The sequence below is a fragment of the Mobula birostris genome, chromosome 11 (genome assembly GCF_030028105.1).
Source record: "Mobula birostris isolate sMobBir1 chromosome 11, sMobBir1.hap1, whole genome shotgun sequence".
Lineage (NCBI taxonomy): Eukaryota > Metazoa > Chordata > Chondrichthyes > Myliobatiformes > Myliobatidae > Mobula > Mobula birostris.
In genome coordinates, this window is record NC_092380.1 from 35,848,988 (window position 1) to 35,876,609 (window position 27,622).

The window sequence follows — 27,622 nt, forward strand, 5'->3', positions numbered from 1 at the left end:
TGGATTGTGTCCTTGATTATCCTGGCAGCACTGCTCTGACAGCGTGCGGTGTAAAGTGAGTCCAAGGACAGAAGATTGGTTTGTGTGATATGCTGTGCCGTGTTCACAATCTTCTGCAGCTTCTTTCGGTCTTGGACAGGACAACTTCCATACCAGGTTGTGATGCACCCTAGAAAAATGCTTTCTACGGTGCATCTATAAAAATTAGTGAGGGTTTTAGGGGACAGGCCAAATTTCTTAAGTTTTCTCAGAAAGTAAAGGCGCTGGTGGGCCTTTTTGGCAGTGAACTCTGCTTGGTTGGACCAAGTCAGGCCATTTGTGATATTGACCCCAAGGAACTTAAAGCTTTTGACCTGCTCCACTTGCGCACCACGATGTAAATTGGGTCATGTAGTCCGCTACTCCTTCTGAAGTCAACAACCAATTCCTTCATCTTGCTGACGTTGAGGAATAGGTTATTGTCTTTGCACCATGCCACCAGGTTCTTAAATTCCTCTCTGTACTCAAACTCATCATTACCCGAGATAGGCCTACAACTGTCGTGTCATCAGCAAACTTATATATTGCGTTTGATGGAAACTTGGCTACACAATCATGGGTGTACAGTGAGTACAGCAAGGGGCTGAGTACACAGTCTTGTGGGGCACCAGTGCTCAGAGTGATTGTAGAGGAGAGCTTGTCCCCTATTTTTACAGCCTGGGTCCTGTCTGTGAAGAAGTTGAAGATCCAGCTGCAGATCTGAGTGCTAAGGCCCAGGTTCTGGAGCTTAAGAATCAGTTTATTTGGAATGATGGTATTAAAGGCAGAGCTGTAGTCAATGAAAAGGAGCCTTACGTATGCGTCTTTATTCCCCAGGTGCTCTAAGGAGGAATGTAGGGCCAGAGAGATGGCATCTGCCGTTGACCTGTTGCTCTGATATGCAAATTGCAAAGCATCCAGGTTGACCGGTAGGCTGTGGTTGATGTGTGCCATAACCAATCTCTCGAAGCACTTTCATAGCAATTTTTGTCAGAGCCACAGGTCGATGGTCATTCAGGCATGCCACCTTGCCCTTCTTCGGCACTGGGATTATTGTTGCCTTCTTATAACACGAGGGGATCTTAGACTGAAGCAAGGAGCAGTTGAAGATGTCAGCAATCACTCCAGCTAGCTCGCTTGCACAGGCCTGGAGAACCCATCCTGGGATGCCATCTGGGCCCGTCACCTTCCTTGGACTTATCTTCAGGAAGGCCCTTCTAACGTCCTCCTCGGTGACGATGAATCTCGATGCCATCAGGTCCGGTTCATCCGGAGGGAGCGGGACGCTCCAGTTCTGTTCGAATCTTGCGTAGAATATGTTAAGTTCGTCAGGAAGAGAAGTGCCACAGTTATTGATATTCCCAGCCTTTTTTTTGCACCCAGTGATCTCATTTAGACCCTGCCATAGTCTACTGGCATCCCTCTGGTTAGCCTGGGCTTCCAACTTGGCTCGATATTGCCTCTTGGCGCCCTTAATGGCTTTCCGGAGTTCACGCCTGGATTCCATGTAGCGACCGGTATCCCCAGACCTAAAAGCCACAGCTCTAGCCTTTGAAAGGGATTTGACCTCATAATTCATCCAGGGTTTCCGGTTAGGGAATACCCAGACTGTCTTGCGAGACACACTGTCCTCCGTGCATCTCCAAATAAAGTCTGTGACAGCTGAGGCATACTCATCAAGGTTAGCTGCTGAGTCCTTGAATACTAACCAGTTACTGCACCCAAATAGTTCAAATGAAAGGGAATTTATGCCAGCATTTCCATTGAAGGGGAATCTATGACCAGAAGGCACAGGCTCATAATAGAAGGACATCCATTTAGAACAGAGCTGAGAAGGAATTTCTTTAACCAGCGGGTAGTAAATCTGTGGAATTCATTGCCACAGATGGCTGTGGAGGCCAAGTCATTGGGTATATTTAAAGATGATGTTGCTGGGTTCTTGATTAGTAAGTGCATCAAAGGTTATAGGGAAAAGGCAGGAGATTGGGATTGAGAGCGAAAATAAATCAGCCATGATGAGATGCAGAGTAGACTTGATGGGTTGAATGTTCTAACTCTGGTCCTATGTATTACGTCTTATGGTCCCGATATTTGTGGTTTCCCATTCATTGCACAGCTTTTACTCTCTGCTCTTCACTTGTGAATGGTTTGACACAAACTGACCAGGTCCTGAATCAAGTCGTTTACATCACAGATACAACCCATTTGACCCAACAGTTCTTTCTGTGGCACAGTTTCTAAAGGGAGGATGAGAAGGGAAACCATGACAACTATGGCTGACAAAGGACATCAAAGGCAGCAGAAAAGCTCAATAGAGAGCACAATATATAGTAAGAAATAAATGGGATGTTAAAGGAATGGGGACTTTTAAAAACCAACCAAAGGCAACTAAACGGAGAGAAAAGATGAAACATGAAGGTAAGCTAGCCAATAATATATCAAATAGGATCACAAAAGTTTTTCAGGTATTCAAAGAGTATTAAGAGAGTCAAGAGTGGATACTGGAAAAGGACGCTAGTAATGGGGACAATGAAATAGCAGAAGAACTTAATAAGTATTTTGCTTCAGTCTCCACTGTGGGAGACATTAGCTGTATGTCAGAAATCCAAGAGTGTTGGGAGTAGAAGTGAGTGTAGTTGCTATTACTAAGGAGAAAGTGCTTAGAAATCTGAAAGGTCTGAAAGTAGATAAGTCATCTGGGCCAGATGGACTACATCCCTGGGTTCAGAAAGGGGTAGCTGAAAAAATTGTGGAGGCATTAGTAATGATCTTTCAAGAATCACTAGATTGTGGAATAGTTCCAGAGGGCTGGAGAAATGCAAATATAACTCCACTCTTTAAGAAGGGAGGGAAGCAGAAAAAAGGAAATTATAGGCTATTTGCCTGATTTCAGTGATTGGGAACATGTTGGATCCACAATAAAGGGTGAGGTTTTGTGGTACTTGGAGGTGGGTGATTAAAAAGGCCAAAGTCAGCTTGGTTTACTTAAGGCGAAGTATTTCCTGACAAATTTATAGGAATTCTTTAGGGAAATGACAGGCAGGATAGAAAAAGGAGGGTCAGTGGATTTTTAATCACAAACAAGAGAAAATCTGCAGATGCTGTAAATCCAAGCAGCACACACAAAATGCTGGAGGAACTCAGCAGGCCAAGCAGCATCTATGGACTGAAATGTTGATTGTACTCTTTTCCATAGATGCTGCCTGGCCTGCCAAGTTCCTCCGGCATTGTGTATGTGTCAGTGGATGCTGCTTTCTTGGACTTTCAGAAGGTCTTTGACAAGGTGCCATGCATGGTGCTGCTATTACAGGATAGATACCAGCATGGATAATAGATTGCTGACTGGCAGAGGCAAAGCGTGGGAATAAAGGGGGCCTTTTCTGATTAGCTGCCAGTGACCTGCAGTTGGTGTTGGGACTGCTTCTATTCATGTTATGTGTTAGTGATGTGGATGATGGAATCAACACCTTTGTGGACAAGTTTGCAGATGATACAAACATAGGTGGAGGGATACAAACATAGGTGGAGGGGTAATAGACAATAGACAATAGGTGCAGGAGTAGGCCATTCAGCCCTTCGAGCCACCACCACCATTCACTGTGATCATGGCTGATCATCCACAATCAGTACCCTTTTCCTGCCTCCTCCCCATATCCCTTCACTCCGCTATCTTTAAGAGCTCTAGCTGACTCTTTTTTGAAAGAATCCAGAGAATTGGCCTCCACTGCCTCCTGAGGCAGAGCATTCCACAGAACCACAACCCTCTGTGTGAAAAAGTTTTTCCTCAACTCTGTTCTAAATTGTCTACCCCTGATTCTCAAATTGTGGCCTCTGGTTCTGGACTCCCCCAACATCGGGAACATGTCTCCAGCCTCTAGCGTGTCCAATCCCTTAATAATCTTATATGTTTCAATCAGATCCCCTCTCATCCTTCTAAATTCCAGTGTATACAACTCCAGTCGTTCCAATCTTTCAACATATGACAGTCCCGCCATCCCGGGAATTAACCTCGTGAACCTACGCTGCACTCCCTCAATAGCTAGAATGTCCTTCCCCAAATTTGGAGACCAAAACTGTACACAATATTCCAGGTGTGGTCTCACCAGGGCCCTATACAGCTGCAGAAGGACCTCTTTGCTCCTATACTCAATGTCCCTTGTTATGAAGGCCAGCATACCATTAGCTTCCTTCACTGCCTGCTGTACCTGCATGCTTACTTTCAGTGACAGCTGAACAAGGACACCTAGGTCTCATTGTACTTCCCCTTTTCCTAACCTGACACCATTCAGATAGTCATCTGCCTTCCTGTTCTTGACACCAAAGTGGATAACCTCACATTTATCCACATTAAACTGCATCTGCCATGCATCTGCCCACTCACCCAACCTGTCCAAGTCACCCTGCATTCTCATAACATCCTCCTCACATTTCACACTGCCACCCAGCTTTGTGTCATCTGCAAATTTGCTAATGTTACTTTTAATCCCTTCATCTAAATCATTAATGTATATTGTAAATAGCTGCAGGTAGGTAGAGTAGGTAGTGTCGAGGAAGCATGAAGCAGAAGGACTTGGACAGATTGGGGGAATGGGCAAAGAAGTGGCAAATAGAATCTAGTGTAGAGAAGTGTAAAGTCATGAACATTGGTAGAAGAAATAAAGGTATGGACTATTTTGTAAAAGGGGAGAAAAATCAGAGGTGCAAAGGGACTTCAGAGTCCTTGTGCTGGATTGCCTAAAGGTTAACTTGTAGGTTGAGTCTGTGGTAAGGAAGCAAATGCAATGTTAGCAAGTGGCAACCCACTTTCTACACAAGCGAACTGGCTCACAAAAAAGCCTGCACGTGGGGAGAGACTTTTGTAATGCACCTCTGACGTCATTTCCACGTGGAGGGCTGGAGGGGAACTGCTTAAAAGCCAGTGCCGCGAAGTTTGAATAAATGAGTCTCGAGTGCGACTTACAGACTGCGTTGTTATTTCTAGTTCTGTGTGTAGCACATTGCTACAAGCATTCATTTTAAGAGAACTAGAATATAAAAGCAAGGATGTAATACTGAGGCAAGCACAAGAAAATCTGCAGATGCTGGAAATTCAAGCAACACACACAAAATGCTGGTGAACGCAGCAGGCCAGGCGGCATCTATAGGAAGAAGTACAGTCGACGTTTCGGGTCGAGTCCCTTCGTCAGGACTAACAGAAAAAAGAGATAGTAACAGATTTGAAAGTGGGAGGGGGAGGGGGAGACCCGAAATGATAGGAGAAGACAGGAGGGGGAGGGATGAAGCCAAGAGCTGGGAAATTGATTGGCAAAAGGGATACAAGGCTGGAGAAGCGGGTGTATCATAGGACGGAAGGCCTAGGAAGAAAGAAAGCGGGAGAGGAGCAGCAGAGGAAGATGGAGAACAGGCAAGGAGTTATTGTGAGAGGGAAAGAGAGAAATAAATAAATAAATAAATTAGGGATGGGGTAATACTGAGGCTTTATAAGGTTTTTGTCAGACCACACTTGGAGTATTGGGGCATTGTGAACAGTTTTGGGCCCATATTGAAAGATCTGCAGAGAGCTGGAGTATTCTGAACAGTTTTGGGCCCCATATTGAAAGATCTGCAGAGAGCTGGAGTATTCTGAACAGTTTTGGCCCCATATTGAAAGATCTGGAGAGAGTGGATATGGGAGGATGTTTTCTCTATTGGGTGAGTCCAGGATCAGAGGGCACAGCCTCAGAATTGAGGGACAACCATTTAGAAAAGAAATGAGGAGGAATTGCTTTAGCCAGAGGGTAGTGAATCTGTGGAATTCATTGCCACAGACGGCTGTGGAGGCCAAGTCATTGAGTATATTAAAAGTGGAGGTTGGTAGGTTCTTGATTAGTCAGGGCGTCAAAGGTTACAGGGAGAAAGCAGGAGAATGGGTTTGAGAAGGATAATAAATCAGCCATGATGGAGTAGCAGAGCAGACTTGATGGGTCGATTGGAAATGAATGCTAACACTGCATTTGCCTTCCTTACAATTGCTTGGCCTAATTGTGCTCCAATGTCTTATGGTCTTTAACACAAGAGAACAGGAACAGGAGAAAGTCACCAGAATTCTTGAGCTTGCCCAGTCATTTAATTTGCTTAGCTCAACTCCTGTGCTAGTTACTCAGAGCTCTCAAAACAATGCTGGACAAGTCAACAAGTCAGGCACAAGGAGATCCTCCAGCATTGGAAGGGAATAAATTATCAAGGTTTAGGTCGAGACCTTTCATTTTATGCTGGTGTCTGCCTCCCTCCTTTCCAGCCCCGATGAAACGTCTTAGCCCAAAACATTGATTGTGTGTCCTCCTCCATAGATGCTGCCTGACCTGCTGAGATCCTCCAGCATTTGGTGTGTGTTGATCAAGATTTACAGCATGTGCAGAATCTCTTTTGCCTATGACTTTTGCAAAGTCTGTTTGAGGTACAACTACCCTGAATAAATTAAGTCCTCTCTTTGACAGAAGTTTTGGAGACTCTCTTTCTCTGCTCCCCCTCTGTGATCTCTGACTCGTCAACCATGTGCTCTCCCAGACTTAAGTCGTACACATTCATCCTCTGCCCCACCTTCTTATTCTGGCTTCTGACCTCGTCCTTTCCAGTCCTGATGAAGGGTTTCGGCCCAAACTGTTGACTGTTTATTCCAATCAATAGATGCTGCCTGACCTGCTTAGTTCCTCCAGCATGAGCAACACCTCATATATCGCCTGGGTCGTCTCCAGCCCCTTGGCATGAACATTGAATTCTCCAGCTTCTGGTAATTCCCTCCCCCTCCCTTCCCCATCCCAGTTTCACTATGCCCCCTCCTCCAGCTGCCTATCACCTCCCTCATGGTTCCGCCTCCTTCTACAACCCATTGTGTTTTCCCCTATTCCTTCTTCACCTTTCCTGCTTATCACCTCCCTGCTTCCCCTCCCCCACCCCTTGATCTTTCCCCTCACTGGTTTTTCACCTGGCACCTACCAGCCTTCTCCTTCCCACCCTCCCCGCACCTTCTTTATAGGACCCCTGCCCCCCTCTCTTCAGTCCTGACGAAGGGTCTTGGCCTGAAACGTTGACTGTTCGTTTCCACGGATGCTGCTCGACCTGCTGAGTTCCTCCAGCGTGTTGTGAGTGTTGCTTCCTCCAGCATTTTGTGTGTTGCCCAAGATTTCCAGCATCTGCCGAATCTCTTGTGTTCCCGTAGCTCTCATTTCTTCAGTCATAGATTCATAGAGTCATAAAGAAATGCAGCACAGAAACAGGCCCTTCAGCCCATCTAATTCTTACCGAAACCATTTAACTTGCCTAATCCCATTGATCTGCACCAGGATTATCACACTCCATATCCCTACTATCCATGTACCTATCCAAACTTCTCTTAAATGTTAAAATCAAGCTTGCATGCACTATTTGTATTGGCAGCTCATTCCACACTCTCATAACCCCCTGAGGGAAGAACTTTCCCTTCATATTCCCCTTTATTTTCTCACCTTTCACCCTTAACTCATGACCCCTGGTTGTATTCCTACACAACCTTAGTGAAAAAAGCCTGCTTGCACCTACCCTACCTATACCCCTCATAATTTGTATACCTCGATCAAATCTCCTCTCCTATGTTCTAAAGAATGCATTCCTAACCTATTTAATCTTTCCTTGTAACTCAGGTCCTCCAGACCCAGCAACATCCTTGTAAGTTTTCTCTGCACTCTTTCAACCTTGTTTACATCTTGGTAGGTGACCAACTGCACACAATACTCCAGATTAGGCTTCACTAACATCTTATACAACTTCAGCATAACATCCCATATCCTGTACTCAATACATTGATTTATGAAGGCCAATGTGCCAGAAGCTTTCTTTGCGAACCCACCCACCTGTGACGCCACTTTCAACAAATTATGTACCTTTATTCCCAGATCCCTTTGTTCTACCACACTCCTCAGTGCCCAACCATGCACTGAGTAAGACCTACCTTTGTTGGTCCTACTCAAGTGCCAAATATTGTCTCTTAAATATTTATCTATCCCCACCTTTGGATGATAATTGGAGATACGTCTCTACCAGAGGAGGTTAAGGCACTCCTTCCATCTGCTAGCCTGTAGGTCACCCTTGGGCAAGGCTTAGCACCTCCCGATCAGGGTCACGTGAAACCATGGGAGCAGGCGGGGGATAGTCGTATGAGGAGCTGGTGCATATCACAAGTCCTGGTTATGCGACCGCTGTCATCAGGCAGAGAATCTCTGAAGAGTATTGGTTGGGGTCTCCCATCTTGTAAAGACGCTGCCCAGAAGAAGGCAATGGCAAACCACTTCCTTGGAAAAATTTGCCAAGAACAATCATGGTCATGGGATGATGATCACCTATAGACCAAGTTATACTTCTGCGTTGCATCTACGCCGTAGGTACGACGTAACCGTGTACCCTACGCCGTAGCCTGATGTGCACCTCCCCAAAAATGTAACTACGCGTCGCGGCAACGCAGACCGCATCAACTGTGATTGGTCCACTTGGTAGCATCGCATTTCCTCCTACGCATTTCCGGTTGCTTCTTCTCAACAAATCGTCAAATCTACCTGCTGACATCTGAAAATATTTGAAATGCATTTCCTCGTCCATGTCTCTCAGTGGCTGGACAAGCCCAGAAAATTCACCCTCCTTCTGCCTCAATCCGTTCAATGGTCGTACACACCATCTCCTCCGACGTCTTCTCTCTTTTCTGCGTTACAGTAATTTCAATAAAAGTAACTCTTGTTCAACATTTATTATCTCCAACTCCAACATGATGCGCTCAGTTTCAGTCCCATTGTTTAAAGTACACAAAGACACTCAACACAAAGAAACTCAACACAGTGGCATAGAAACCCCACCGCCAACTCGCGTTTTGGCGGCGAATTGCAGAGCGACACAGACACACCAACGCACAAGTATAAATGCTCACAATGGCATAGGCCACTTGTGTAGGCTATGGCATAGAACCTACGCAGAAGTATAAATCAGCCTTATGTTATACGACACGGCACATAATGAAGATGACGATGATCTCCGCCCTAAATATTCTAGTGATCTGGTCTTGTCTCATCTGGGGGCGGCGGGGCCCAAAGATTCACTACATTCCACATATCCTAGTTTTAAATGACTTCCCGCATATCTTCTAACAACTTCCCCTTGTTTGGTGACTGTCTCGCTGGTGAGAACATCTCAACATCAAACACATCAAGCTCCCTTAAGATCTTACAGGCTTGAATAAGTTTACCCACTCTTTAATCTAAACCTCCTTCCTCCATAAACTAGTCCCACCTCAAACAACATCATGCTACCTATTTGAAACCAACTTTGATTTTATATATCAGTTATAGATGCTCCTGGGACTAGAGGACCTGAGTCTTTATTCCTAGGAGTGCAGGAGAAAGAGGGGAGAGCCTATAGAGGTATACAGAATCAGGAGGCATATAGATTGAGTAAATAGATGCTGGCTCTCTTCCCTCAGGTTGGCTGAGACTAGAATTAGACGGCATAGGTTTATGGCGAAAGGTGAAATATTGAAGGGAAACCTGAGGGGGATCTTCTTCAAGCAGATGGTGGTGAAAGTGTGGAAAGGGTGATGTGCTTTCAATTTCAACATATAAGAGAAGTTTAGATGAGTACATTGGTGGGAGAGGAATGGAGGGCTATGGTCTGGGGGTGGGTAGAGGGACTATGAAGGAATAGATCAGCACAGACTGGATGGACCTAGAACTTGTTTCTCCACTCTTGTGCACCTTGATTTCAGGGCTATATGCCTTTTTAATAACACATTTCAGTTTCTGAAGGTATTTTTCCTCAAGTTCATTATATATTGAATAAGTTGCATTTTAGATCTATAATTTTTTTGCATCAACTGTTAATGTGGCTGTTTTCTGTTGAATAATAAGCAATGTAATTTGATAAACACCCTCAGAGCAGTACAAAAGATAATAGCAATGCCAGCATTGCTGTCTTGCAAGTAAGATGTCAAAGTTGTTTCCTGTCAAAATTTCTCATAAGAAAATTGACAAGTATTCACCATTTAATTATCAACATTTCTAAATTAAAGTTACCTGCTTTTACATGCAAACTCCACATAGACAGCACCTAAGGTCAGGATCGAACCTGGGTCCTTGCAGCTGTGAGGTAGCAGCTCTATTAGCTTTGCCACCAGGCTTCCCATTTGACCTTGCGCCTTAACCAGTATCATCCTTAACATACAACTCCCTTGTCCATTCGTCCCCCCAATCCCTCCCCACTGATCTCCCTCCTGGCACTTATCCGTGTAAGCGGAACAAGTGCTACACATGCCCTTACACTTCCTCCCTTACCACCATTCAGGGCCCTAAACAGTCCTTCCAGGTGAGGCAGCACTTCACCTGTGAGTCGACTGGGGTGATATACTGCGTCCGGTGCTCCCGATGTGGCCTTTTATATATTGGCGAGACCCGACGCAGACTGGGAGACTGCTTTGCTGAACATCTACGCTCTGTCCGCCAGAGAAAGCAGGATCTCCCAGTGGCCACACATTTTAATTCCACATCCCATTCCCATTCTGACATGTCCATCCACGGCCTCCTCTACTGTGAAGATGAAGCCACACTCAGGTTGGAGGAACAACACCTTATATTCCGTCTGGGTAGCCTCCAACCTGATGGCATGAACATCGACTTCTCTAACTTCCGCTAAGGCCCCACCTCCCCCTCGTATCCCATCTGTTACTCATTTTTATGCACCCATTCTTTCTCTCACTCTCCTTTTTCTCCCTCTGTCCCTCTGAATATACCTCTTGCCCATCCTCTGGGTCCCCCTCCCCCCCGTTGTCTTTCTTCCCGGACCTCCTGTCCCATGATCCTCTCGTATCCCCTTTTGCCAATCACCTGTCCAGCTCTTGGCTCTATCCCTCCCCCTCCTGTCTTCTCCTATCATTTTGGATCTCCCCCTCCCCCTCCAACTTTCAAATCCCTTACTCAGTCTTCCTTCAGTTAGTCCTGACGAAGGGTCTCGGCCTGAAACGTCGACTGCACCTCTTCCTACAGATGCTGCCTGGCCTGCTGCATTCACCAGCAACTTTGATGTGTGTTGCTTGAATTTCCAGCATCTGCAGAATTCCTGTTGTTTGCGTTTAAATTCACTACTGCGTAGCCTCTTCCGGTGATGCCTACACCGAAGAAGTTTAAATCTTCTCTTCGACGGGAGTTCAGTGAAACCATCTCTCACTGCTCCCCATCTGTAATTTCTTTGGCTCTTCAACTTTTCGACCACACTTTGACTCAGACTCACTATCACAGCCATATATCCTTTCTTGGAACGTGCCTCCGTCGCCAACTTACTCCAGTTGGCTTTAGGATTCGTTTCCAAGCCTCTCAGTTTGGACCTTCTGAGGATCCCAGGTACTCACATTTTATTGACTCTGCCTCTCGCCGCTTCTCCCGTCAAGCTCTGAAGGCGACTCTCTCCGCCATGAGGAGGTACTTGGTATCCCTATCCCAGACCCTTCCACACCTTCGGGACACTTCCTTCACCGTCTGTAATGGTCCTACCCGTTATTTCATCCTCCGTCGGATTCGCGCCTGCAATCGCCGTTTTTTTGACTTTGTCATGTTAGGCAAAGATCGCAAGATCCTACATCTACGGACTCCAGAGCCTGCCAGCCCCGACGCTAGCAGACATGAACTTCAGATTGCGGCTCCTGCCACTGATCTCGCCGGCTCCAACACCTCAGGGTATATTCAAAACCCGGACTCCAGCAACGACCATGGACACCTTCACAGCTATTGCGCAACCACCAACTGCGACGCCAGCCTTGAACTCCAGGCCGGGTCTTTATGTGCTGCTGTTGTGACTCCCGTCTCCCCTTCCCCCACCAATACCCTGCAATCCCCTCTCCTTCAGATCCCATCGTCAGCTCCTGGGTCCTCAGAGGCTCCATCTTCCTCTCACCCCAACCCTCCCCTCTCCATTGACACCCCCAGCCTCCCCCCTCTGATCCCAGCTCTCAAGATTCCAGCCTTGAACTCCAGGCCGGGTCTTTATGTGCTGCTGTTGTGACTCCCGTCTCCCCTTCCTCCACCACCACTCCGCAGCCCCATTTTCCTCAGATCCCATCGTCAGCTCCTGGGTCCTCAGAGGCTCCATCTTCCTCTCACCCCAACCCTCCCCTCTCCATTGACACCCCCAGCCTCCCCCCCCCCCTCTGATCCCAGCTCTCATCCGTGCCGGGTCTTTACCACCCCCTCCGACCTTCAACTGTCGGAGGCAGAACGCTCGGTCCTCAGTAAGGGCCTCACGTTTGTCCCCCTTCGCCCACACCTCAGCGAGTTCCGTGTTCGCCACGATGCGGAACTTTTCTTCCGCCATCTCCGAGCCTACTTCTTTGGCAAGGACTCTTCCACCCCCACCGATGACCCCTTCTCCCGTCTTCAACCCTCCTCTTCTTCATGGATACCCCGCTCTGGTCTTCTGCCTGCTCTGGATCTCTTTATTGCTAACTGCCGACGGGACATCAACCGTCTCGACTTCACCGCACCTTGTCCCCATTCCAACCTCACTCCTTCTGAACGCTTGCTCTCCACTCCCTCCGCACTAATCCTAACCTTATTATTAAACCCGCCGATAAGGGGGGGTGCTGTTGTAGTCTGGCGTACTGACCTCTACCTTGCCGAGGCACAGCGACAACTCGCAGATACCTCCTCTTATTTACCCCTCGATCGTGACCCCACTAAGGAGCACCAGGCCATTGTCTCCCATACCATCACCGACTTTATCCACTCAGGGGATCTCCCATCCACTGCTACCAACCTTATAGTTCCCACACCCCGCACTTCCCGTTTCTACCTCCTACCCAGGATCCACAAACCTGCCTGTCCTGGCCGACCTATTGTCTCAGCTTGCTCCTGCCCCACCAAACTCATTTCTGCATACCTCGACACTGTTTTATCACCCCTTGTTCAATCCCTTCCGACCTATGTTCGTGACACTTCTCACGCTCTTAAACTTTTCGATGATTTTAAGTTCCCTGGCCCCCACCGCTTTATTTTCACCATGGATGTCCAGTCCTTATATACTTCCATCCCCCATCAGGAAGGTCTTAAAGCTCTACGCTTCTTTTTGGATTCCAGACAAAATCAGTTCCCCTCTACCACCACTCTGCTCCGTCTAGCGGAATTAGTCCTTACTCTTAATAATTTCTCCTTTGGCTCCTCCCACTTCCTCCAAACTAAAGGTGTAGCTATGGGCACCCGTATGGGTCCTAGCTATGCCTGCCTTTTTGTTGGGTTTGTGGAACAATCTATGTTCCGTGCCTACTCTGGTATCTGTCCCCCACTTTTCCTTCGCTACATTGATGACTGCATTGGCGCTGCTTCCTGCACGCATGCAGAACTTGTTGACTTTATTAACTTTGCCTCCAACTTTCACCCTGCCCTCAAGTTTACCTGGTCCATTTCCGACACCTCCCTCCCCTTTCTAGATCTTTCTGTCTCTGTCTCTAGAGACAGCTTATCCACTGATGTCTACTATAAGCCTACTGACTCTCACAGCTATCTGGACTATTCCTCTTCTCACCCTGTCTCTTGCAAAAACGCCATCCCCTTCTCGCAATTCCTCCGTCTCCGCTGCATCTGCTCTCAGGATGAGGCTTTTCATTCTAGGACGAGGGAGATGTCTTCCTTTTTTAAAGAAAGGGGTTTCCCTTCCTCCACTATCAACTCTGCTCTTAAACGCATCTCCCCCATTTCACGTACATCTGCTCTCAATCCATCCTCTCGCCACCCCACTAGGAATAGGGTTCCCCTGGTCCTCACCTACCACCCCACCAGCCTCCGGGTCCAACATATTATTCTCCGAAACTTCCGCCACCTCCAACGGGATCCCACCACTAAGCACATCTTTCCCTCCCCCCCTCTCTCTGCATTCCGCAGGGATCGCTCCCTACACAACTCCCTTGTCCATTCGTCCCCCCAATCCCTCCCCACTGATCTCCCTCCTGGCACTTATCCGTGTAAGCGGAACAAGTGCTACACATGCCCTTACACTTCCTCCCTTACCACCATTCAGGGCCCGAAACAGTCCTTCCAGGTGAGGCAGCACTTCACCTGTGAGTCGACTGGGGTGATATACTGCGTCCGGTGCTCCCTATGTGGCCTTTTATATATTGGCGAGACCCGACGCAGACTGGGAGACCGCTTTGCTGAACATCTACGCTCTGTCCGCCAGAGAAAGCAGGATCTCCCAGTGGCCACACATTTTAATTCCACATCCCATTCCCATTCTGACATGTCCATCCACAGCCTCCTCTACTGTAAAGATGAAGCCACACTCAGGTTGGAGGAACAACACCTTATATTCCGTCTGGGTAGCCTCCAACCTGATGGCATGAACATCGACTTCCCTAACTTCCGCTAAGGCCCCACCTCCCCCTCGTATCCCATCTGTTACTCATTTTTATGCACACATTCTTTCTCTCACTCTCCTTTTTCTCCCTCTGTCCCTCTGAATATACCTCTTGCCCATCCTCTGGGTCCCCCCCCCCCCCGTCTTTCTTCCCGGACCTCCTGTCCCATGATCCTCTCGTATTCCCTTTTGCCAATCACCTATCCAGCTCTTGGCTCTATCCCTCCCCCTCCTGTCTTCTCCTATCATTTTGGATCTCCCCCTCCCCCTCCAACTTTCAAATCCCTTACTCACTCTTCCTTCAGTTAGTCCTGACGAAGGGTCTCAGCCTGAAACATCGACTGCACCTCTTCCTACAGATGCTGCCTGGCCTGCTGCGTTCACCAGCAACTTTGATGTGTGTTGCTTGAATTTCCAGCATCTGCAGAATTCCTGTTGTTGTCATCCTTAAGATAACATATACACTGTTACAACCCATTCTACAAACAGAGGGAGAAATCTCCTTTTATGAAATGATTTCATGGGACCTTTTACCCTCCACCTGAGAGGACAGAAAAGGGCATCAATTGGAGACACGATATATTCTGTTGGAAATTTTTTTGGGCCGTGATCCTTCATCAGGACTCCTCCCTGCTTCATTGGGAGTTCTGTCAGACCCACTCTCACTAATCCCCGTTGTGTGGTTTCTGCTGCTCTCTCGCTCTTCAACAAGGTTCAAAAGGGCCTTGATCGCCACTTCATTGAGATGACCATGTAATTCCCCCTCAGGGTCGCAGTGAAGTGACCGCCCCAGTGTGCCCACTCTAACTTCTGGGATTTAAGCCCAGGCAAAAATAATGTCCATTGGACCATAGCTCAGAGCTTGACACCTTCATAGAGTCAAAGAGTGCTACAAAACAGAAACAGGCCTTTCAGCCCATTTTGTTCATACTAAATGATTGATCTGCCTACTCCAGGGGTTCCCAACCTGGGGTCCATGGACCCCTTGCTTAATGGTATTGGTACATGGCATAAAAACGGTTGGAAACCCCTGGTTTATTCCCATCGACCTGCACCTGGATATAGCCCTCCATACCTTTCCCATCCATGTCCTTCTCTTGACTGTTGAAATTGAACCCCCATCCACCACTGCCACTAGCAGCTCATTCCACACCCTCTGAGTAAAGAGGTTCCCCCTCATGCTCTCCATAAACAGTTCACCTTTCACTCTTAACCCATGACCTCTAGTTGTAGTCTCGCCCAACCTCAGTGTAAAAAGCCTGCTTAAATTTCCCCTCATAATTCAGTATTAAAAGTTGGTTTGTTCCTCAGTTTCCCACCTTAGCCAAGTAACAGTTCCAGGTACTTTTCTCATTTGCTAGTCAAATCAGAATTAATCTAATTTTCCTGCCTAACCACTGAGGATGTGAACACATAGGCCAATATTCTGTTATAAACAGGTGTAGCGGTGGAAACTGATATCTGGGAAACATCATAAACAAGAGAAAGTCTGCAGCTGCTGGAAATCTGAGCCACACACACAAAATGTCGGAGGAACTCAGTAGGCCAGCCAGCAACTATGGAAAAAAGCACAGTCGACATTTTGGACCAAAACCCTTCAGCAGACTGGAGAAAAAAAGCTAAGGAGTAGATTTGAAAAGTGTGTGGGGGGGGGAAGGGAGAGAGAAACACAAGGTGATAGGTGAAACTTGGAGGGGAAGAGATGAAGCAAAGAGCTAGGAAGTTGATTGGTGAAAGAGGCAGAAGGCCATGGAAGAAAGAAAAAGTTGGAGGCAGGGGAGGGGGAAGAGGAGCACCAGAAGAAGGTGATGGGCGGGTAAGGAGATAACATGAGAGAAGGATAAGGGGATGGGAAATGATGGGGGGGGGGGGGAGGGTGCGGTAGAGGCATTACTGGAAGTTTGAGAAATTGATGTTCATGCTGTCAGGTTGGAGGCTACCCAAATGGAATATAAGGTGTTGCTCCTCCACCCTGAGTGTGGCCTTATCCTGGCATTGGAGGAGGCCATGGATGGACATATCGGAATGGGAATGGGAAGTGGAATTAAAATGGGTGGCCACTGGGAGATCCCGCTTGTTATAGAGGACAGAGCATAGATGCTCGGCACAACGATATCTCAACCTTCGTCGGTTCTCACTGATATACAAGAGGCCTCACTGGGAGCACCGAACATAGTAAATGACCCCAACGGACTCAGAGGTGAAGTGTCACCTCACCTGGATGGACTGTTTGGGGCCCTGAATGGTAGTGAGGAAGGAGGTGTAGGGGCAAGTGTAGCACTTGTTCTGTTTGCAAGGATAAGTGCCAGGAGGGAGATCAGTGGGGAGGGACAAATGGTCATGGGAGTCACGTAGGGAGTGATCCCTACTGAAAGCAGAAAGTAGCGGGGATGGAAAGATGTGCTTGGCGATGGGATTCAGTTGGAGGTGGTGGAAGTTTTGGAGAATTATGTGCTGGACACGGAGGCTGGTGGGGTGGTAGGTGAGGACTAAAGGAACCCTATCCCTGGTAGGGTGGTGGAAAGATGGGGTAAGAGCAGACATATGTGAAATGGAAGAGATGCAGTTGAGGGCAGTGTTGATGGTAGATGAAAAGAAGACTCTTTCTTTGAAAAAGGAGGACATCTCCTTCATTCTAGAATGGAAAGCCTCATCCTGCGATCAGATGCGGTGGAGTTGGAGGAGTTGAGAGAAGGAGAAGGAGTTGAGACAAGGTATAGTCCAGGTAGCTGTCAGAATCCATTGGTTTATAATAGATATCGGTGGACAAACTGTCCCAGAGATAGAGACAGTGAGATTGAGAAAGAGAAGGCAAGTGTCGGAAATGGACCAGGTGAATTTGAGGGCCAGGTGGAAGTTGGAGGAAAAGTGGATGAAATCAACGAGTTCAGCACGGATGCAGGAAGCAGCACCAATGCAGTCATCAATGTAGCATAGGAAAAGTGAGGGACAGTCACTGGTGTAGGCTTGGAACATAGACTGTTCCACATGGCCGACAAACAGGCAGGCATAGCTGGGACCCATGTGAGTGCCCATGGCTACACCTTTTGTTTGAAGGAAGTGGGAGGATCCAAAGGAGAAATTATTTAGAGTGAGGACAAATTCCAATAGGCGGAGGAGAATGGTGGTGCAGGGGAACTGGCTGGGTCTGGTATCCAGAAGGAGACAGAAAGCTTTGAGACCTTCCTGGTGGGAGATGGAAGTGTATTGGTACTGGACATCCATGGTGAAAGTAAGATGATGGGGGCCAAGGAACCTGAAATCCTTGAAAAGATCAAGAGCGTGTGAGGTGTCACAGATGTAGGTGGGAAGGGACTGAACCAGGGGTGATAAAACAAAGTCTACTTTTGCAGATATGAGTTCAATGGGCAGGTACAAGCTGAAACAATGGGTCTACCTGGACAAGCGGATTTAGGGATTTTGGGTAGGAGGTAGAAACAGGAGGCACTGTTTTCCGGGAAACATCAGTTTCTTTGTGGATAGACACAGCTCATATATCATCTATAGATTTGTCAATGATGTAGCTATTATTGACATAATGTCAGATGGCGATAAGGAGGTTTGCAGGAGCAAGATAGATCAACTGATTGATGTCGTATCACCAACCTTGCACTCAATGTCAGTAAGACCAAAGAATCAGGAAGGAGAAGTTGAGAGAATACACACCAGTCTTCATTGAGGGATCAGCAATAGAAAGGTGAGCTGCTTCAAATTCCTGTGTGTCAATATCTCTGAAGATCTATCCTGGGACCAGCCTATTGATGCAATTACGTAGAAGGCACGACAGTGACTATATTTCATTAGGAGTTTGAGGACATTTATGTCTCCAAAGACCAGAAAATTTCTACAGATATACCATGCAGACCATTCTAATATGTTGCATCACTATCTGATATGGAGGAACCACCACACAAGATTAGAAAAAGCTGCATTAAGTTGTGAAATCAGCCAGCTCCATCATGGGCACCAGCCTCCCCAGCATCGAGGACATCTTCAAAAGGCAATGCGTCAAAAAAGTACAATCCATTATTAAAGGCCCCCACCACCCAGGACATGCCCTCTTCTCATTACAACCATTAGGGAGGAGGTACAGGAACCAAAAGGCACACAGTCAACATTTTAAAAACAGCTTCTTTCCCTCTGCCATCAGATTTCTGAATGGACAGTGAACCCGTGTACATTACCTCAATATGCTCTCTTTTTGCATGACCTATTTAATTTTATTTTTAAAAATAAAAATTCCTATTGTAATTTATAGTTTTTAATTATATATTGCAATGTACATGTGGCCGGGTGGAGATATGTCTCTACCAAAGGAGATGCACGGCACTCCTTCCCTCCACTAGCCTGCAGGTCACCTTTGGGCAAGGTATAGCACCTGCTTAGCACCCCCCACCCCCAACTCCTGATCAGGGTCATGTGAAGCCATGGGTGCAGGTGGTAAATGGCTGTATGACTAGCTGGAGCATATCACAAGTCCTGGTGATGTGACCACTGACGCCAGGCAGACAATCTCTAAAGAGTATTGATAATGGCTGGGATCACCCATCTGGTCAAGACACTGCCCAGAACAAGGTCACTTATGTAGAAAAATTTGCCAAGAACAATTATGGTCATAGATCATCATCGCCCATGTCATAGAACATGACACATAATGATGATGATGATGATGATCACAAACAAGAGAAAATCTGCAGGTGTTGGAAATCCGAGCAATGCACACAAAATGGAGGAACTCAGCAGGCTAGGCGGCATCTGTGGAAAAGAGTACCGTCGACTTTTCAGGCCGAAACCCTTCAGTAGGACTGGAAGAGTCTCTGCTGAGTTCCTCCTTCATTTTGTATGTGATGATGATGATGATGATTGCAATGTACTGCCGCAGCAAAAGAACAAATTTCACAACATATGCCAATGACATTAAACCTGATTCTGATTCCTGTTTAAACTTTAGAGATCGAACAGGGTTGGAGCTAAGGGCATTAACAAGAGAAGAGACTTCTGATCTTTATTTCACCATCTAATTGGGAGAGAATTGTACGTAGCAGAGAAAGGTGACATGAAATATCAAGTGCATGTTGAGGGGCAGGGTGTAAGCAATCCTTGTCACCATCTCCTGGATACAGAGAAAATATTTTTTCTCCACCTTCTAAATGTGCTTCCAACTCTCTCTGAGGTGCTGGCTTTAGATTAGATTAGATTCAACTTTATTGTCATTGTGCCGAGTACAGATACAAAGCCAATGAAATGCAGTTAGCATCTGACCAGAAATACAAAGAATAGTGTTATTTACAAAATAACTGCAAATAAAAAGTAAGTGCTACAGCACACAAATATAAAAGTACTGAGACAGCACAATATGGGTGCAATACTGCTTAGTGCTGTGATGTGAGGTTCAGCAGTGTCACAACCTCAGGGAAGAAGCTCTTCCTGTGCCTGCTGGTGTGGGAGCGGAGGCTCCTGTAGTGCCTACCGGATGGGAGGAGAGTAAGAAGTCCATGGTTAGGGTGAGTTACATCCTTGATAATGCTTTTCACCCTGCCCAGGTAGCATTTATGGTAGATGTTCTCAATGCTGGGCAATTGGGTGCCGATAATCCGCTGGGCAGTTTTCACCACACGCTGGAGTGCTTTGCAGTCCAATACGGGACAATTGCCATACCACACTGAGATGCAGTTGGTGAGTATGCTCTCAATGGTACAGCGGTAAAAGTCCGTCAGTATCCTGGGACAGAGGTGAGCTTTCTTGATGCTCTGCGGGAAATAAAAGCAATGTTGCACCTTTTTGACCAGGATAGAGGAGTTCAGGGACCAAGCGAGATCCTCGGAAATGTGGACACCAAGGAATTTGAAGCTTGATATATGCTCCATTACAGCTCCGTTGATGTAGATGGGGATGTGAGTGTGGTTCCTAGCATGCCTGAAGTCCACAATGATCTCCTTGGTCTTCTGGGTGTTAAGGGCCAGTTTGTTGTTGGCACACCACACTGCCAGGTGCTGGACCTCGTCCCTGTAGGCCATCTCATTATCCCCTCTGATCAGGCCAATCACCGTGGTGTCGTCTGCAAACTTGATTATGGAGTTAGAATCATGTATAGGAATGCAGTCATATGTGAAAAAGGAGTGCAGAAGAGGGCTCAGCACACAGCCTTGAGGCACGCCGGTGTTCAGGGTGAGAGTAGAGGAGGAGAGGTTGTCTAACTTAACTGATTGGAGTCTGTTAGTCAGAAAGTCCAAGGTCCAATTGCAGAGGGGTGAGCTAATACCAAGCTGGTGAAGCTGGTAGCACTCGAGGTCAGGATTGAACCTGGGTGGCTGTAGCAGTGAGGTAGCAGCTCTACATGGGTATGGCAGGCCAATATCTGCAGAGCAGCACTCCACTCTTTCACTGTAGACTTAATGACTGTTTTGTTATCCTTTCCAAGTCTCTGTGGCTTTTGTCCCTCTTGCCATGGCCTCAGATGCCCGAAGAGCAATCATTTCTCTATCCAATTTTGGAAGCTCTTTGAACAGTAACGGTCTTGTCTCCTTCCCTTGTCCAACCTCAGTGTCAATCTGGTAATGGTCTGCTGGAACTCTGTGCCCCATCGAAAGCATTTTGTAAGTGCCCACAGTGGGCATCCAGAGACTGGTTCCCAGGCAGAAATAACTAATACGAGGGGGCATTCTGTCAAGGTGAATGGTGGAAAGTTTAAGGGGGATGTTAGAGTAGATTTTTTTAAACACAGAATAGTGGTTGCATGGACTGTTCTGGCAGGTGGCAGAGGCAGAAACATAAGGGCATTTGGGAAACTCTTAAATAGGCACATGGATGAAAAAATGGAGGGTTATGTCGGAAGGACGGGTTAGATTGATCTCAGAGAAGATTAGAAGGTTGTTACAACATTGTGGGCTGAAAGACCTGTACTTAGAATATGGTAGCAGGCCCTCCTGAGTGCCCAGTTACACCCATGTGACCAATCCACCTACTAACTAGGGCATCTTTGGGTTGTGGAAGAAGCCCACGCGGTCATGGGGAGAAATTACAAACTCCTTACAGTCAGAGACAGGAACTGAACCTGGGTTGCCGGTGCTGTAATAGTGTCACATTCACTGCGACATGACCATGCTGGCCCAAGTGGTGTTTGATTCTGCCAGTTGTCATTGTCAACAGACACAACCTGTCCAGTGACTGTTCCTGGACTGGGAACCTTGGCGAATTGTCTTCCTCCATAAGAGAGAATGGGGATGGGGGTGTGGGATTCTGATTAGGAGATGGCATGATTTTGGTAGTGGGTGTGGAGGGGCACTGGCTCAAACAAGTAGACTCTCAAATGACTGCTTAAGATTGTTGAGTATTTTTGGAGTTACAGAGCTCAAGCCATTAGGACCAACATGGTCTCATCCATTACTCTCAAATTCAAGTTGAATTTCAAGTTTATTGTCATCTGACTGTACAAAAGTACAACCAAATTAAACAGCATTTCTCTGGACCACTGTGCACCCACAAAACATATATCACACACAGTACATGAACCAAAATATTATTCTATGAATAAGTTAATAAAATTTAATAAAAAAGGCATGTAGTGCATAGCATAGGTAATCTGTGAACAGTACAGTAAACAGCTGTCCTAGTGACAAGAACTCAGTGGTGGCAGGGTATTCACTAATCTCAGAACCTGAAGGAAGAAGCTGTTACCCAGTCTGGCTGTCCTAGTCCTGATGCTCCTGTACCTCCTTCCTGATAGTAGTGGGTCAAAGAGATTGTGGGATGGGTGGTGGGGATCCTCAACAATGCTTCAGGCCCTTCATCTGCAACACTCCCGGTAAAGGTCAGAAATAGCAGGGAGGGAGACCTTAATGATTTTCTCACCACTCTGTTTGAGTTTTCCCCTCTGTCCCAGTTCTGGGCTTCTGCACACTTCTGGTTCTGTGTCCCTACCCACCACAGCAGATCTGTTGACATCTGGATATGCCCAGAGCTCTAGAACATTTTCCTAAACCATTCTGCCTCATCCACCTCCTCTCCATGTTTCCTGAAATCTGCCCCTTTGACTCAGTCTGATAATCTCGCCCCTAACATCTCCTTGAGTGGTCCAGTGTCCATGGTGTTTTGATGGGGGCTCCTGAGAAACACCTTGCTACTTTTCTTCCCAGCCTGAATCAAGGAGAGGTTTCTCAACAAGTTGAGAAGGAGGAGGCAAGAGACTAGGAGGGAAGCTCCCACCATTGGCGATGGATTGCAGAGAGACATTGATAGGATGCAGAAGTGGGCTGAGAAGTGGCAGATGGAATTCAACCCGGAGAAGTGTGAGGTTGTACACTTTGGAAGGACAAACTCCAAGGCAGAGTACAAAGTAAATGGCAGGATACTTGGTAGTGTGGAGGAGCAGAGGGATCTCGGGGTACATGTCCACAGATCCCTGAAAGTTGCCTCACAGGTGGATAGGGTAGTTAAGAAAGCTTATGGGGTGTTAGCTTTCATAAGTCGAGGGATAGAGTTTAAGAGTCGCGATGTAATGATGCAGCTCTATAAAACTCTGGTTAGGCCACACTTGGAGTATTGTGTCCAGTTCTGGTCACCTCACTATAGGAAGGATGTGGAAGCATTGGAAAGGGTGCAGAGGAGATTTACCAGGATGCTGCCTGGTTTAGAAAGTATGCATTATGATCAGAGATTAAGGGAGCTAGGGCTTTACTTTTTGGAGAGAAGAAGGATGAGAGGAGACATGATAGAAGTGTATAAGATAATAAGAGGAATAGATAGAGTGGATAGCCAACGCCTCTTCCCCAGGGCACCACTGCTCGATACAAGAGGATATGGCTTTAAGGTAAGGGGTGGGAAGTTCAAGGGGGATATTAGAGGAAGGTTTTTTACTCAGAGAGTGGTTGGTGCGTGGAATGCACTGCCTGAGTCAGTGGTGGAGGCAGATACACTAGTGAAGTTTAAGAGACTACTAGACAGGTATATGGAGGAATCTAAGGTGGGGGCTTTTATGGAGGCAGGGTTTGAGGGTCGGCACAACATTGTGGGCTGAAGGGCCTGTACTGTGCTGTACTATTCTATGTTCTATATTCTATGTTCTATAAGACCATAAGACATTGGAGCAGAATTATGCCATTTGTCCCTTCATGTCTGCTCTGCCATTCCATCATAGCTGATTTATTTTCCCTCTCAACTTCATCCTCCTGCCTTCTCTCTGTAACCCTTGATGCCCTTACTAATCAGAGACCGCCCCCCCCCCCCCCACACCACTATTGCAATACACTGTTGTATATTGGGTGTCTAGTACCAGAGGGCACTGGCTCCGAATAGAAGGACATCCCATTAGAGCAGAGAGAAGAATGAATTTCTTTAGCCAGAGGGAGGTGAATGGTGGAATCCATCTCCAAAGTCAGCTGTGGAGGCCAAGTTTTTGGCTATGTTTAAAGCAGATGTCGGTAGGTTCTTGAAAAACAAATTTGTCTATCTATCATCCCTCAAAACTAATCAATAAACTACAAGACCTAGGCTTCAATACCTCCTTGTGCAACTGGATCATTAACTTCCTCACTTGCAGACCCCAGTCAGTATGAATTGGCAACAACATCTCCTCCGCAATCTTTGTCAACACAGGGGCAACACAAGGCAGTGTGCTTAGTCCCCTGCTCGACTCCCTTTATATTTATGGCTGTGAGGCTGTGCGCATCTCTAATGTTATGTAGAAGTTTGCTGATGACACCACTTTCATTGGCTAACTCAAAGGTGGTGACAGATCAGCACATAGGAGGGAGACACAACAACATCTCACTTAATATCAGTGTGACCAAGCAATACAGGAGGAGGAAACCAGAGATCCCTGATCCATTCCTCATTAGGGGATCAGAAGAGGAGAGGATGCACAGTTAACAGTTTCTTGGAGTTATCATTTCAGAGGATCTGTCTTGGCTCCAACATGTAGAAGCACAGCAGCACCTCTCCTTTCTTAGAAGTTTTTGAAGATTTGGCATGTTATCTAAAACTTTGACAAACTTCTATAGATGTGCAGTAGAGAGCATATTGACTGGCTGCATCATGGCCTGGTATGGAAACACCAATGCCTTTGAATGGAAAATCCTATAAAACTACAGCCCAGACTATCATGGGTAAAGCCCTCCCCACTATTGAGCACATTAGATCATAAGACCATAAGATATAGGAACATAATAAGGCCATTTGGCCCTTCGAATTTGCTCCACCATTTCATCATTGTTCATCCACTTTTCCTCTCAGAGCCACTCTACTACCTTCTCCTGGCATCCCTCAAGGCCTGATCAAGAATCCATCAGCCTCTGCCTTAAATATACCAAATGACTTGGCCTCAATAGCCACTTGTGGCAACAAATTCCACAGATTAACCACTCTCTGGCTCTCCTCATCTCCATTCTAAAAGGCATGCCCCTCTACTCTGAGGTTGTCTCCTCTGGTCTTACATTCCCTCACCATAGGAAACATCCTCTCCATGTCCACTCTATCAAAGGTTTTCAACATTCCATAGGTTTCAATGAGATCCCCCCTCATTCTTCTGAATTCCAGTGAGTAGATACCTAGAGCCATCAGACGCTCCTCAAATGACAAGCCTTTCAATCCTGGAATCATTTTCATGAACATCCTTTGAACCCTCTTCAATGCATGCGGAATCAATGTATGCCAGGATCAATTGAGTCTTGAGAGATCATTACTCATGTCAACACAATCACTTCAGTCACCTCTTCAGAACCCTGGGGTGTACACCGTCTGGTTCAGGTGACTTACCTACCTTCAGACCTTCCAGTTTCCCAAGAATCTTCTCTCTAGTACTGACAACTTCACACACTTCTGCCCTTTGACACTCTCGAACTTCCAGCATAATGCCAGTGTCTTCCACAATGAAGACTGATGCAGAACACTTATCCAGTTCATCCACTATTTCTTTGTCTCCCGTTACTACTTCTTCAGCATCATTTTCCAGCAGTCTGATATCTCCTCTCTCCTCTCTTAAACACTTCATGTATCTGAAGAAACTTTTAGTGCCCTCTTTAACATTATTGGCTAGCTTATCTTTGTATGCCATCTTTTCCTCCTTCATGACTTTTTTAGCTCCCTTCTCTTGGCTCTATTATACGAAGGTAAGCTAGCCATATAATATGTCCTCTCTTTGGCTTTTATGTTGGCTTTGATTTCTCGTCAGCCATGGTTGTGTCATCTACCTTTAGAATACTTCTTCATCCCTGCCAGTGTCCTTTTCCAATCAATTTTGGCTAACTCCTCTCTCATGCCTCTGTAATTCCCTTTACTCCACCTTAATACTGATACATCTGACTTTAGCTTTTTCTCAAATTGCAGGGTGAATTCTATCAAAAACCCTAAGGGTTCTTTTACCTTAAGCTCTCTAATCAATTCCAGTTCATTGGACAACACCCAATCCAGAATAGCTGATCCACTAGTGGGCTCAACCACGAGCTGCTCTAAAAATCCATCTCCTAGGCCTCTCCCAGCCAGCCAGAGGCCTTCTACATCGGGGTTGACTATGCTGGCATGGCAGCTGACAAAGTTACTGACCCAAAGGTCCAGGCTTACTGAACACCAGTCACGGGCCCGCAGTTGGCTGACATTAAGTTTGGGAAAGCTGGTGTTTCTCTCCTGTGCAATATCTTAACTGGTCAGCCTCGCCGCATTGTACCTGCAAACTGAGACCAACTGATTTTGATCCCATACATGGACTCTCACATCCGGGCTCGAAGGCCCCTCAGAGACTGGTTGCACTAAAGTTTGTTTGTCACATCCTCAGAAAGGATGTGTGGGATTGGACTGCAGCCTCTGTGGAGTACCCTTGCGTAAACATTTACTGACATGTTCGGGTGCCATCGGCATCTTTTGAGGTCCTTGAGCCACGGTTTGACAATATCAATATGGACCTAGTTGGTCCTTTCCCTCCCTCTCCTGCGGTTTCATGCACCTTCTTACCAATGTGGACTGTATTGCCAGGTGGCCAAAATCGTCGCTTTAGCATCGACAACAGCCACAGCCGTGGTTCAGGCATTCATCAGCACCTGGATCACTCAGTTTGGCAGCCTATCTGATATTTCCTCTGACCATGGTCCCCAGTTTATTTCAGTATGTTGGGCTGTGATGGCTCAGAACTTTGGTGTTAGGCTACATCACACAAGGACTATGCGAATGGTTTCACCACTCCTTAAAGGTTGCTCTGAGGACTTCCCTGCCCAATGATTGTTGGCATGGTCATCTCCCGTGGGTCCTGCTGGGGCTCAGAACAGTTCCAAAAGAGCACCTGCAGTCGTCCGTGGCTGAGTTGGTATACAGACAGCCGTTATTACCGCCAGGTGATTTCATTCCTGATGCCACAAACACCTGGTCGGCCCCTCAGCAGCATTCCACCCTCCTCAGTAAATTCAATTCCTTTTCACCTATTCCTACCTCCTATCATGGCATACAGCACATTAGGTTCTTGTTGACCTACATTCCGCCTTGTTTATTTTCTCCAACATGATGTACATCAACATCCTCTTAGGCCCCCTTACAATGGCCCATTCCGCTTTTTGGACTTTTATCATTGATAAGAGCGGTAAATCTGAACATATTTCGGTAGATCACCTTAAACTGGCCCCACCAAGATATGGAGGGTTTTGCTGCCATGCCCCTGGTGTCACAACGTGATTATGAGCGTGTCAACACACCTCTGGTCGAGCCAGAGGCACCTGCAGGCCCTCCACCCATGGAACACAGGACCTGAGCCAGGGAGTTCATCCAAGTTCCAGGCAGGCTTACAATGCCGGTTTTAGTCAATTCTGGGGGGGCCTGTGTAGGGTAACGTAATAGGGAGAAGTGCACATAATTCACAACCACCAACATTGAGTTGAGGTTTCGCTTTAAGAGGCTGGTCTGACAGGATGACATTTTTACGTAAGGGTTCTTACACCATTTTTGTGTTTACGTTTACGAGTTCAATAAAATGTGTTACAGGTTTCAGTAAACATAAAACGCCTCACTTCTGTTTTATTTGCGAAATCCTACACAGTCATGATTCAGTGATGCCCACAACATCATGCATGCCAATCAGTAAATGGACTACAATCTCATCAACCTTATTCCACATACTGCACATTCAAATATAACACCTTCAGTCCTCTATTTACCCTTTCTGATTTTGTCTGCCTTTTACATTGCTACTCATCCAGTTGACTGCAATTTTGCCCCATCATCTGCCTCTCCTTGC

General features: G+C 46.7%; 1 protein-coding gene across 1 annotated transcript in view; it reads right to left on the bottom strand.

The window, feature by feature from the left end:
- Positions 1-11,713, bottom strand: part of LOC140205481 (ras-related C3 botulinum toxin substrate 1-like) — a 70,918-nt gene extending 59,205 nt beyond the window's left edge. The window contains exon 1 of the mRNA XM_072273090.1: positions 11,417-11,713. Coding sequence (XP_072129191.1) covers positions 11,417-11,418 — 2 coding nt within the window. The 5' untranslated portion in view covers positions 11,419-11,713. The remainder of the gene's footprint in view (positions 1-11,416) is intronic.
- Positions 11,714-27,622: the final 15,909 nt, after the last annotated feature.